The 14,528-nt window shown below is 43.6% G+C and overlaps 1 protein-coding gene across 3 annotated transcripts in view; it reads right to left on the minus strand.

The window, feature by feature from the left end:
* The window catches only part of LOC126479405 (calpain-A), a 611,071-nt gene that overhangs the window by 360,363 nt on the left and 236,180 nt on the right, over positions 1–14,528 (minus strand). The window contains exon 1 of one of the 3 annotated variants that reach the window (XM_050103785.1): positions 4,312–4,466. The exons of the other annotated variants lie outside the window; for them this stretch is intronic. Within the exon in view, the coding sequence (XP_049959742.1) occupies positions 4,312–4,380 (69 nt within the window). The 5' untranslated portion in view covers positions 4,381–4,466. Of the gene's footprint in view, positions 1–4,311; positions 4,467–14,528 lie in introns of those variants that run through there. 3 annotated transcript variants of the gene reach the window in all.

The raw sequence follows: 14,528 nt of genomic DNA on the forward strand, positions 1-14,528 counted from the left end.
GTAATGACCGAAACATCAGAACGCCTACTATGACTGAGGACATTTATCTTTCTTTGCCGAGAGCGACGGTGGGAGGCCTCGCGTTGGCCATAAGCTGCCTTATCATTCACAGTTCCAAAAACAGACAAAACGGTAAAAGTGCACTTACTATTGCACGGCTTTTCCGTTGCTTGATGCCCTTTGTAATGGGTCGCGCGGTGAATGAAGGTGAACTCTACCCATTCGGTGTCTGATGTGGGTTGCAGTCACATTGCTCGTTCGTAATTTCCAATAATTAGTAAGTCAGCTGTTATTTTGTTTCACTCGCAACAATTTAAGCTGAGCTATTAGGTTCCAAACCAAACACTACCTCAGAAAGTGTGACATATTCGCAAAAAAGCCAAATATTTGTACCAGCAGAGATCATCAATTTCATTGCTGGAAGTGACTGTTAGTCCCAACCCTACCACAACCTCGGAAAATCTTGAGATAATCGGAAAAAACAGCGAAGCAGTTGTGACAATCAAGAAAATACGATGTTCACTGACTGCCGTATACTATCATCTGGTAGGCTACGAATGGCGATAACGAATTACCAACAGCAGCAGGCCACTGAAGAGGCGCGGCACATCTTGTTGGCTCAAAAGAGCTGCCAGAACGCAGCATAGATAAATGAAACAGTAACAGCTGCTACACTCTTATTGTACACATTGTTTGCTTACTAAGGTTAACAGTGAGCGTATAGAAACCATTAGTGTCAGGAAATTTGAGTTCTGTCAGTTGACAAGTAGTTTTCAGAGATCATGGTGAAGGTTTACAAATAGGAAAGTGTTCGTATGCAGAGTTCTACATGCAGATAACTAATTTTAAGAATGAAAAATTTTTATTATAAATGGAAACATATCAGTACTGAATACATTCTACAGCATTAATTGTCTTAGTTAACCAGTTTTAGGGTAACCATCATCATACTGAGGAAGTGTCGTCAAAGAAGTTAATAAACACCAAAAGAAGGTTGCACGTCTAGAATGAAGCACAAACACACAAACGCCATCTTTTGCACTGCTGCTGCAATGCAATTAAGAAGGTAAAAAGTTTAACAGTAAATAAATGTAAATAGTGCAAAGCAGGGAGAAGCATTAACGTCAAACTCGAAAAATAATGCCTATATAACAGTTTAAATGAACAATCCCGATACGCTAAAATTAGTGCTTTCCAAGAGTACTAAAGAATGACTAAGAGGTGTTAAGTATGGAAAGTGATACATAAAAGATGTAACTGACAATGTAGCAACATAATAGATCACGTACACAAGCAATGACAATATATTAGATACAAGAAAATGAAGAATAGAAAGGAACAGAGTGTAGCAAGCATTTGGAAAACGAGTAACATTTTTTCCAGTGTTATTTACAAACACGAACTTCTTTGACGACGCTATCAAAGTCTGATGATCGTCTTGTAAGCCGAAAACCAGGTTAACTAAATAAATTAATCCTGTAGAAAATCCACAATATTGTTTTTTCTTTATAATTATGCTCTACCAAGAAGCGACGGAAGAATCAGTTAACATGGAAATGTTAAAGATCGACGTTCTCTTTAATGCGATTATAGTCCAATTCACATGAACACACTTAAGAATACGAAACATCCCGTCAGCTTTGATCGGTGAAGCAACGTATTAGTAAGGCGACTACGTCGTCAAACAATCTCACGTTTGCTATGAAAGAATAGTCAGGAACCCCGAGGGCATATGAGAGCTTTAGACGGGAACGTTCTTGTTATTAATGCCTTCAAACAACAAAAAATTTAAAAATCTGACCACAGTAATAAAACAGGGGCTTCCAACTGGACGTAAGTAAGTACGGAATGTACTATATATAGATTGTCATGTCACATTCGTTGGCTTCGCCAAATATTTCTCCTTCTGTCTGAATCCACACTGGCGAATGCTTCACAGATCTGTCACCACAACAAAAAGGGCGTTGCTGGTGACGTCACTGGCCAAAGGAGAACGGAAGAAAAACAATCTCCAGTACACCCGACGTACACATCAAACTTAGCAAGTAGGACAATATTTGCCCTGTATTAACTTTAAGGTCAGTAATCAACATTCTGGTAATCTATAAATTTGTCAAATAGGCCTAATGCACGCAATTTTCATCGTAAACAGAAGCAGTAAATGACAGTTTACTACCGTAATGAGTTACGACCCGAAACGGTCGCATTTTAGTGCCCAAACCAGTTGGACCAAATTAGTAGGAGTTCGGTGTTCACATACAGTTGCGTTGTTTGTGATAAAACAAACGAGGTCACAAGCGACTAATTTTAAACTCACCCCCATCAAAAACTGACAAATCGTAGAACTGTAGCAAGCCGGCCGTACCACCTACTGCTTCCGGGAAAGGACACACAAATCAGCGACACTTCAACACATACGGAAGCCGACGCCGAGGAACACATTTGCCGACGGACTTCCTACAGCGATATTTCGCCACCACGCTCACTCCAGGCTGCAGTTGACGCGCAGCCTTGGGAACTTAATTGCAGCAGTCTGTTTCAAGCCAACCTCAAGTTCGTCGCCGGAAGCCAACACAGCGTGAATCCTGTTCCCTGGGATCCCAAACTATTTTGCGGCGGTTCTTTCAACTAATATGACTTTACACATTACATGTCGCCGAACTATTAAGCTTCTGCACATAGGCAGAATTTATTTCAGCAGACAAGTTTTAATGCGTTGATAGTCAGTAACGCAAAAAGTGAAGTAAAACCTTCGTACAAGACGGCAATGATTCTGGATGAAGAAATAGATTAATTCCTAGAAATATTTAAAAACGGAACAAGGTGTTCGTTAAAGACTAATAAGCAAAATGGAATTAATTACGTAATTAGTAAATTATTTTTATCTGGGGGAGGTATTTACCACAATTTACAACTGGTGCGATATATTTTAACAGCATTCTATTGAACCTGAAAAGAACAGTGACATGAAGCTTGAGTAATGAAACTTAAGCTAAAATAAAAAGCTAACTTACTAATCCGGAGGGCTAGTTGCTGGAATTTTATCTCCACTTCAATGTAAACACCACGTAACAGGGGCGGAAATCTCACAAGTGTCAGACTCCTGTCACGTGTGGCAAACCTCCTGCATATTTGTGGAAAAAGTTCCACTATAAACAATGACGAGCGCTATGTTACAGTACACTCTGCATCTTCTAGTATACAGTCGTCAAAATATACTATTCCGTTAAAAATAAATTATTGTTGATAATATTTAGTCCCTTGGTGTCCGAAAAACTTTATTACGTATCTTGAATGTTTTTTGAAATATGATGAATTACATTTTAACCTTTTCTAATTGTACTTTCTTGAGCATTAGAAGTTTGTTTCGAGCTTTGCTTATTGGCAAGTGACACTTTCATACATGCGCGAAATTGGAAAAAACGTTGTGTGTGTGTGTGTGTGTGTGTGTGTGTGTGTGTACACCTGTTCAGAGGTCGTGTACGTTGACGACGAGTTCTATGTTACTTAGCAAAGAAAATGCTCTGTGTTTTTTGCTGCGACAATGTGCAGTTTTTTTTCTTTTTCGCAGTTTCAACTTCAACAATAGGGCATTTGTTCCTCGTTACTTTAAACAAAAATTGTATAAATAACAATGCGTTTTTTCCTCCTTGCAGACAGTTTTCACAGAAAAAACGTTAGTCGTATTTATGCATTACTGGCTTATGATTAGATTACTACAATGGAATCTGAATTTGCAATAACAATAAACAAGGCTCCATCTAACATATAGGAGGGAGGAAACGGACAGAGTGGGGCAGAAAGTAGATTTGTACGTATATGTAAATCAGGTAAAAGTTACGTATTGGACCCACCTTTGCATTTTTCAATGTGGCGCAGACGTAAACATTAGGCTTCGCTGTATGTCGCTTTGTTAGCACAACCAGATTTTCTACTTTCACATTCGTAGGCTTCGACAACTCACAACGAAATTATCACCTTCCAACCCATCATATACCTCGGGCTATGTCACGGATCAGACTCACCACAACCAAGATTGTGGGGGGCAGATATCACGTTCTTGCCAGACACACTGTACAAGGTACTTATTCTAGTCATACTTGTTAGGGATGCGATGCGCAGTAGTTTCACGGAGTGTTTGGATGATTCAGTAGGCTTTGCATCTTCTACGATTCGTTTTTGCACAGGGCATTAAATATTCTTTCAGTACCAACCACCTTCAGCACACAGTAGCATTTGCCTCACGTGAACACTGCAAGTGGACAAAAATTTTTGCCAGTCCGCAAGGGACAAGGAGGTAGCCGGCCTCACCTGCAGAGTGGTCATCTCCCACGCCTGCTCGAAGTGCGGGCCGCCGTTGGAGAGCCCCGTGTCCGCCATGCTCCAGTTGCCGCTTACTGCTCGCACCGGCCGTGGCACTGGGGAACTACTGCCGCCGCTACCACAACGCCGCTCCAGGCCAGTCGCCGCCGGTCACGTGCCTCGCGCTCGCAACAATCTCCGGCGGTAGAGGGACGCGGGAAGCGCGCCGCGGGCCCCGGCTTTGTGGTCTGCCGCGCTTGAAGCGGACTCACGGAAGTGTGCGTGCAGCGCGCCCAGCTACTCTGCTCTGACTCCCATTTCCGTAAAGGGCCTACACACGCACGAACCGACCGACTGACGATCTGATGTGTGTAGGCGTTTTGACCGACCGACGAACTTTCGTTGTGAAGTGTGTAGTGCTGTCATGCCAACCACCCGTCTAAAATCCGTGTTTTGTCACTGCATTATCGACTGTCATTTTTATTTACAGTTCACTGTCGCTATTTGAGTTTGCTTATTGTCATTTTGTCATTTGGAGATGGTGAGTGGGGCTGTGGACGCTAGAAAACAGAGTGCCAAGTGGAGAAATCGGAACATTCCCGACATATTCTTTCATTTGGACTTCAATAGTGGGGTGACAGCAACGGAGGCAGCCATAAACATTTGCCCCGTATATGGGGATAATGCCACTGGACAGAGCACTGCAAGAAAATTGTTTACTTGTTTTAAGGAGGACCGATTTGACATTTGTGACTCTCCACGTTCAGGAAGACTTTCGAGAGTTGATGAAGACCGTTTAAACGCATTAATCCACGTAAGTGTAACAGAAAACTGGCAGATGTGATGAACAGTGATCATTCCACCAACGTGCGACATTTGCGTGCAGTGGGGGAGGGGGTTAAAAAATCGGCTGTATGCGTATAGCATGGTCTAAGCCAAAATTACAGGTGGCCATGTATGCATCTCTGCTTTCTCGACACCAATTGGCTTGTAAAAAACACCGACCATTCCTGTCTCGTTTCGTTACTGGTGACGAGAAATGGTGTCTTTGCGCTACCGTAATGAAAAGAAGGCAATGGTTGAGCCCAAATAAAGCAGCAACTTCCCTTACAAAGACATGCGCGCATCCACAAAAGATAATGTTATGTATCTGGTGGAAAAACGGCGGTTGGTGTACTACGAATTGTTTTCCCGAGGTGTAACAATCATTGCTGACATTTATTTTTAACAACTGAGACGACGTGGTTCAAATGGCTCTGAGCACTATGGGACTTAACATCCGAGGTCATCGTCATCAGTCCCCTAGAACTTAAAAGAACTTAAACCTGGCTAACCTAAGGACATCACACACATACATGCCCGAGGCAGGATTCGAACCTGCGACCGTAGCGGTCGCGCGGTTCCAGACTGAAGCGCCTAGAACCGCTCGGCCACAACGGCCGGCTGAGATGACGTGCAGACGCTGTCCAAGAACAACGGCCACGAACACTGCGTGAAGTGATACTACTCCACGATAACGCACGCCTGCATTCTGCTAGACTGACAAAAAACCATATACGGAATTTGGATTTGAAAATCATTCCGCACTCACCTTATTCACTTTATCTTGCGCCCTCAGATTTTCACCTTTGCCGCACTCTTTCGAACAACCCGCAAGGAACTTTCTTTCCGGATGAAAATGCGCAGAGCGCTGTTTGGAGACATCCTCGTCTCAGCACTACGGCTACTGGTGAACGACTGCGTCTATCAGAAATCCTCCTGATGGCTTCCCATACTTCCATAGAACAAGTGGAATGGTTGATGGAGTCCAGCAACGCTTGCCATGACCTTTCCTTGCTCTCCTTAATTACACGTCGGGCATTTGCTCTCGCGACTCGAAGGGCTATGAGGTTTTCTGCGGTAGGGTAGCTTTTAAATCGTCAAAGAGCCCACACCAGCTCCACATGGCTGAACGGCACTCTTCCGTCCACCAAGACACAGGTCACCTCCAAAGATGACACGAGGACTTTGGGATGGATAAGTCAACGGCTTATTGATCACTTGTGTGTTAGGTCCACGCATTCCTGGAGGGTGTTGCAATGTTCAAACACAGCTAGCTGCCTGAACAGCGCCGTTTTGAGCAAGAGAATGGTACCCCTCGGGTCAGTGTTTTGTTACCCTCTTTGTCTCAGCCATCAACAGTATCACGTGTACGGTAAGGAGTCCAGTACAGTGCTCCTTATTCGTCGACGATTTTCATGTTTTCTGTTCCTACTCCAGTGTTGCTTCAGCGAGCCGTCAGTTGCAACGTACAGCGCGGAGGCTAGAGGAGTGGGCTGAGAAGGTGGGTTTTCAGTTTTCTGCAGACAAGTGTGTGTGTGTTCATTTTAATCGTTCTCGCAGTATTTTTAATTTACCTACCTTGCCTTGAGGGACACCATCCTAAATTTTAGTGATTCAGTACGGTTTCTGGGCCTCATTTTTGACTTCAGATTGTCATGGTTGCCACACCTGATAGACCTGAAAGTCAAAACACTGAAGGCGCTGAATATCTTAGTGTCTTAGCTACAAGTCTCGAGAGCGGTCAGTGGACGTCTAATCCAGTTTTAAAGGGCTTCCGTGAGTTCAAGGCCGGACTACGGATGCATGGTGTATAGATCAGCGAGGACTTCCTATTTTAAAATCGTTGATGCTGTCCACCACGAGAGGCTCCGGCTGGTCAAAGGTGATTATAGGACCAGTCCCATACACAGTATCTATGCTGAAGTCGGGAAACCGTCACTCATCCTCTGGCGGCAGCTGCTCGTGGTGCATCAGGCGCGTAGTTTCCTGCAGCTCCGACTTCACCCGCAAACCATACTGTTGCTGATCAGCCTCTGGAATGTCTTTTTCCCAACCGTCATTGAACCACGATGCCGTCTGGCATCCGCGTGCAATGTGTGCCGGAGTCCCTCGGTGTGGAGCCAGTACGGCCCCAAATCGGGGGTTTTAACCTCCTGCCGCCCTGGTTACTGGAGAGGCCCAGAATGGTTTTAGATTTGGTGCAGTACAAGAGAGATTACACTCTTGCTTCCGTTTTTAAAGTGATATTTTCTGACATTATCTGAGCACCATAACTACGTAGCTGTTTTTTACGGATGGGTCGAAACAGGGGAATCTGTTGGTTGCTCCGTTGTTTTCCCGGGTCGTTTCCTCAAGGTCCAACTGCCTCAAGCGTTTACTGTCTTTGATGCATAATTGGCTGCGATCTTGCGTGCACTGGAGCAGATGAGACGTTCTTCCAGTGCTACATTTCTTTTCTGTTCCGATTCTCTAAGTGACTTCGCACAACTTTTGTACACAGCAGATGAAGTAGTACAGACCATCCATGATGCTCTCTCCAATTACAACGACTGGGGAAGAAGGTGGCTTTCTGTCGGGTACCAGGGCACGTCGGCATTGCTGGGAATGAAAGGGCGGATCTAGCAGCGAAGGAGGGGTGTCTCTATCCGCAGGTATTTCAGTGTGCCATCCTTCTATATGCTATTACCTCGCTGTTGGGCTCAAGAGTCTTGCGTCAATGGGAGGATGAGTGGCTGGAAGTGACTGACAATAAGCTCTGTTTAGTAAAGCCCACAACGCGGGTGTGGTGTATCTCCTTCCAGTCACGTAGACGGGACGAGGTTCTCCTCACTCGTCTTCTTATAGGCCACAGCCCTGTGACGCATGGGCCCTCCAATGTGTGGTGCTTGTGACGTACTGACCACTGTGCGCCACGTTTTATTGGACTATGTTCTATTTTCCGACCAGCGGGCCGCGGCTGGTTTACCTACGGATCTGCAAATATCTTTTACCGCAGCGTTGGCAGGCTGTTGTAAATAGCGATGGAGAATATGACTAAAATTTGTGTTATGTTTATGTGTTGTGTTTATTAACCTTATGGAAAAACGGTACGAAATTATGCACCAACCCAATAATATACATGACACGGCGCGAGGCGGACGAGACTCTAAGGATAGAGTTTCTAGAGAAATTTAAAGACTCGGTTGTTTGTGGGATACGTTGTGCGAGGAGTACAACAACATAGATGCAAGAAATGAAGCACTGTTCTATTTTTTTAACGAAATCTTAATGGTTTCGTGTATCACGAAACCATAGAAAGAAACTAAGGTGCTCCGACCTTACCGATTTCTGTTTTTAGGTTTCCAGTACTTATCGGAAAAGAAATCTAAAAACTGAAACATCGACTTTTAATGAATGTTAATTCACAAAGTTTATTTGCTTAATTGTTGAAAAAGTCCAGTCTCTATCGAAATCCTCTGCTATGAAGAGCAAAGGGCGGGATTTTTTTTACAGTTCCGACAGTTACTAAGTGCTTCATTTCTTATGCATGTTGCTAAATGCTTCATTTCTTATGTATCTGCTGTATTTATTAGATGATGTGCGCCACCACCGTGTGTAATGAGTTTGTTAAACTTAAAGGTTCTCTTTTATCGTAATTACATAAATAATTTCGTTGGTTTTTTTAATTTAATTTACTTTACCACGATGTATTTCCTCAGTCAACTTTAAATCAGGAAGCAGTTTAGTTAATAATTGTGGGTATACAACAACACTGTGTTTGAGTTTCACTTAACTTCTGCCAGTGGCTAGAAATCGTAATGTAGATAACAGCCTCTCCTCGTAGCTTACGGCCCCTCTCATGACTATTCTTTCTCGTTAAGAATGGTCTGACGTTGTTCAGCACCTACGAAGTGCGTGATTCATCCATTCTTAAATAATTACGAAAATCATGGCTCTCAGCTACTTAACCCTGCATTGTTACTGGTGGGTCTCCCAGACACTGACTTGTGTGAGCGATTCGTTTTCGTTAGGTTCACAATACTGCACACGAGCAGCTTTCCTTGTAGCTTCATACCTTACGCAGCTGTGCCATTTGCTCGTCAAGTGACGGCGGAAGTCCACTGTCTAGGAGTGCTCGTAGCGTGTTTGGGTCTGCCAGACCGACCATAGCAAGTAGGTCAGTACTTGTTGGGGCTGTAGGACCCAGAGTAGCAATGATGGTATCGTTGGTCCCAACACAAATACGTTTGTAGCACACATTCAAATTGCTGAATCAGCCTATTTCTTTCAGACGAGGGCTATAATGGAGAAACAAGAAGAGCTGAGTAACGATGCACTGCGAAATGAAATCGTTAGTGACGAATCAGGCGACGGAGATGGAGACTTAGACGTCGAACTATATAGTGAATACGATACGGAAAGCGACGAAAGTGGGGATGACAGTGATAGATATCAGAACAATAAGAAATATTTGGTTGGTAAGAACAAGCGTACTAAATGGGTGAAAGACATGCCTACTCCTCGTATCAGAACGAGATCACTTAATACTGTGTCACATATTCCTGGTGTGAGGGGAATGGCAAAGAATAAAAGGACAGGTGTAGAAATTTGGTGGCTGTTTTTCACGGATGAAATAAAGGATGAAGTAGTCATACATACTAACCAATACATCGAATCCGCTAAGTCGAGATACTCTTCGTCTCAGACCTTCATTCATGAGACAGATAAAGGTGAAATTGAAGCATTTCGTGGTCTGTTGTATTTGGGTGGAATCTACAAGGTTGGTAGGGTTAATTTAGAAGAACTATGAGACAGAGATGGAACAGGATTGGAATTATCCTACTCTACAATGACCCTACAACGATTCAGGTTTCTGGCACAGTCTGAGATTTGACCATAAGTCAACGAGGTTCCGACAGGCGAAAAGAGGATAAATTGGCTCCTATACGAAATATATTTGATTGTTCACCAAAAACTCCATAGCACACTATTCTCTTGGAGAATATGTCACTGTAGATGAAATTCTTGTCAGATTTCGAGGAAGATGTAGTTTTCGAATGCACATTCCCCCCAAACCTGGAAAATATGGAATAAAAGTGTTCAATCTAGCCGATGCAAGAACGGCGTACACGTCAAATTTGTAAGTTTATTTAGGTGAGCAGCCAGATGGACCGTATAAGTTGAGTAATCGTGCAGCTGATGTCGTCAAATGGTTGTGTAACCATATTTCCAAAACATCAGGGAACATAACGATGGATAACTGGTTTAAAATATATGAACTGGCTCTGTCACTTCTGAAAGACCATAAATTAACACTTTTGGGAACAGTAAGGAAGAACAAGACGGAAATTCCTCAGAATTATTGAACACAAGAGGTAGAGACGCTTTTAAAAGTATCTTAGGCTTTCAGAAGACGTCCACATTAGTGAGCTATGTACCAAAGAAAAACAGGTGCCTACTTCTAATGAGTAATATGCACCATGACAACAAAATAGATGCAACAACTGGGGAAGAAATGAAACCGGAGATGATATCTCTGTATAATGGTACTAAGGGTGACATTTAGTAGATAAGATGTGTGCCACCTGTGATGTAGCAAGAACAACTAGAAGGTGGCCATTGGCCTTATATTCGTTTGCTTACTGAATGTAGCAGGCATAAATAGTCCCCTCATCTTCAGAGCTAACAACCAGGGGGAGACCAATAGGAGAGACATTCTGAAATCGTTTGGGATGGCTCCTGTCAAAGGCCAATTACTACTCAGGACTGGCAGTAAGCATATCAACCGACCTCTCTAAAGATCTGCCAATAGACTGGCGGGGGTCGAACAGCAGGACGATGGGAGTGTCAACCAGAGTACGGTGCCGAAGAGAGGACGGTGCTGTGGGTGTGAAGATAGTAACTGCAATATATTTTTTACAGTTGTTCAACGTTTGTGTATCTCAAAAAACACTCGAGTTTAATTTGTAAAGACTGCATGTAGTGGCCTGGTGTGGTAAAACGACATGTAGAAACAGTACGTTCAAAAGACATTGTGGAGACTCTCCGTTTACTTACAATGTTTTCGTACATATTTTCTACTCATCTGTTTATACCTGAGTTTGGTTCAAATGGCTCTGAGCACTGTGGGACTTAACATCTATGGTCATCAGTCCCCTAGAACTTAGAACTACTTAAACTAACTAACCTAAGGACATCACACAACACCCAGTCATCACGAGGCAGAGAAAATCCCTGACCCCGCCGGGAATCGAATCCGGGAACCCGGGCGCGGGAAGCGAGAACGCTACCGCCTGAGTTTGGTTTTCGTAGCTCTTATTGTTCTACTTTGTGTGCTATGACACACGACAGTCACATTGTGTAACCATTTTTCTTCTGAACGGTATGTAATTGTTAGAATCACTGTCTAATTTGATTACGTAGTAATCAAGGGCAACAGTTTTCTCAAACTCAAAGCAAAACGTGTTTGTTTACTTCATCTAGACAACATACGTTAATGTGAAGCCCTTTTGTGCTCCCTATCCTTAACAAATCAGGCATACGCAGGTCGGGTCTGTGAGACCCCTCGTAGCAACGGTGGTACAAACGAACACAGTAGCAACTCAGGGTTAAATAACAGAACTTGGGTGAACTTCCTTCCTTGCATTAGCCACTTCTTTGCTAACAGACCTCTCGGCCTTTTTTGGCCGAGGCAAACCCCCGTTTTTGTTTCCGTATAAAACCAGGCGGGATCTCGTAGTACATGAATGCAATGAACTTAAGATAAACAAGTCACAACGACGGCGCGGCGCTGCAATTGCTGAGTGTAGTCGGTCGAGTTGTGTGTAGGCTGCCCCGAAACCGGTCGGTCGGTCGATCGGTCGATCCGTCGGCCGATAAACTGGTGGGTGTATAGAGGCCTTAAAGGCGGCTAAACACATAGCTGACAAGCACACGTGCTTCAGCATCTGTACGAAAATCTTGCACGTGCATTTTCGTTGTACTCGCCGCCTGAAGATTGATCGATTTTCAATTATGCGTACTTGTATGAGCTTAAGTGCCCTACAGACGGTCTAATTTGGTCGGCCCAACGAAGTCCGACGCGGCAATCAAACGGCTAGACGTAGCGCCTGATTTTCAAAGTAGGCTCTCGAGTTTGTGGAGAACAGACTCGCCGTGTCTTATGTTAGATTGGAGAATTGATACTGCTCTCATAACGCTACTACATGCTTCTAATGCAAGAAAAAAGGTATATGTGGGCTAAAAAAATAGTTGCTGTTTAGTCATCTGACGTTGTTGAAAGACCTGGATGACGACTGTTTTCGCAATTATCTGAGAATGTACTAGCACAGTTCTCTTACATTATTAAATTTTGCTGACTATCGACTGTGAAGTAAAGAAGGGAAAATCTGACGGTTAAAACCGATACCGATGTCTTAGTTATGAATAACCAGTATTTTTCGGTATTTATTTGGTATAGGTTATAATAGGTTTTTTCATGTTTTACTAATAATTGGGTCAAAAACCGGCTTATCAACTTGCCATGACAGCAGAGCTAAAATTTTTTGGTTTCTAAATAAAACTTTTTTTTAAAAAACGAGTAATGTTTATTGGTGACGTTTCCATTGCTTTGAAATATTTAGTTATGGTAGAAAATGGGAAAAGCAATCAGTGCTGTTTTATGAACAGCGCCGATAGAACCGAGCAACAGAGATATGAAAAAATAATCGGCAGACAGCACTGCTAAGACAATAACACACTGTTGCCGTGAGGCGTAACCTACTGAGCGAAACACTTGTGGTAGACAAGCGCGCACCTGGTCTGTACGGTTGTTTCAGACTGTCGTCCTCGGACACCGGTTGTATTGCAGAATGGCATCAGTCTCTAGTTTGGAAGTTTTTTACGAAGTGTGGTAGCAGTGAAGTACAGTGCCCTACTTCTTTGGAAAATTCGTACGGTAGTTCGTCAGATTACTCTTCACATACAGACAAAAACGCGACGGAAGAATTTAGTGTATAAAATGTGAGAAGATAAGTAAAGATGGATATGTTCTAGTAATAACAGTTTCATGTGACTTTGTGGTTTAGTGCAGGTCTCTCAATTGGATGGCACTTCATGTCCGTAATGGACAAAATTGACAGCACAAGGTGTACAAATTCCAGAACGGGAAACGATAATGGGCCACACAAACGTGACCAGGGGGCCTCGGAGCTGGCGGAGAAACGCCGACGCTGCAGCGAGCGGCGAAGAGCAAACGGGCGTTCCCGATGGCGCAGGAGCAGCCCGCCCTGCCAGAGGCGTCGTCGTAATAACCAGAGTGACGAAAACTGACGCAACGGAAGTCACTCGCATTGCTCTGCAAATACTCGATGACGGCAGTGGCGCGTTGAAATTGTCGTGTTTTTCCGAAATGCGTCTCCCAACCATCTGCAGAACTCTTTCGAAATCTTCTGTAGTCATCCACACAGAATTTATGAATTTCATTCCATTCTCTATTTTAAGAAGTGAAGATCTTGCCCATTTCTGTTTCCTGCTTTAAAAGACTCATGAATCCACGAATATTTATGAACAACATCAATCTGAAGATGTCCAAAGAAAAGATACGTGAATACGTTAAGGCGCGTCAACACTGAAGGCGCCGCACTGGACGTGTTGTGCCTGTTAACGGTGCATGATAGCGAGAGTCGCGCCACGCAGACCTATTCTTCCAGTGAATTCTGCCATACAACGGCAATGGCATCGTTTCCACAGTGGTGGCTGACTTTAATTCATGATAGTTCAGCCAGTTTGCAACTAAATATTTTTAAATTTTATAAACAAACTCTCCTCGTAAATCAGTCTACCTATTACCGAAAATCTTAACAGCACGCCTAACGCACTTCCTGACATTAACCTGAACATACTGTCAGAAGCGAGCAGAGGACCTCAATTTATACATGTAGAGATGCTCATTTTAGCTGGTGTACAAAATTTAAGAGCGAAGGTAACATTCGCAGGACTTCATTGGCAAGTATCGCGGCTCGATGAAGAATGAACTGGTACAGTATAGTACAGAAGGTAATTGGAAGAAATAAGCAGACGAACAGAAATGACAATTTTATTCAAAGACAATTTATGATGGTCCTCTGGACATTAAAAAAGGCGGGACATGGTTTTTAGTAGGGTGCGTGACGTGTGATCACTTCGGACGGCAGTATGTTCTCTGGCCATAACGTCGGTAAGGAGTTCTTGTGGCAGGGCGTCTGAGTCGTCCACCAGCGCAGTTGACAACTGCTGGATGGTCGTTAGTGCACCTGGCCATGCTGTAAAACGTCTCTCCAACGTGTTCCAGACGTGCTCGATCGGATTTAAGTTGGGAGAAAGGGAAGGGCAGTATACTCTCGTTCCAAGAGCTCCTTCACCTGCGCAGTTCGATATGGTCGCGTATTGTCATAAAACTTAAGTCG

This window comes from Schistocerca serialis, chromosome 1, assembly GCF_023864345.2.
Source record: "Schistocerca serialis cubense isolate TAMUIC-IGC-003099 chromosome 1, iqSchSeri2.2, whole genome shotgun sequence".
NCBI lineage: Eukaryota > Metazoa > Arthropoda > Insecta > Orthoptera > Acrididae > Schistocerca > Schistocerca serialis.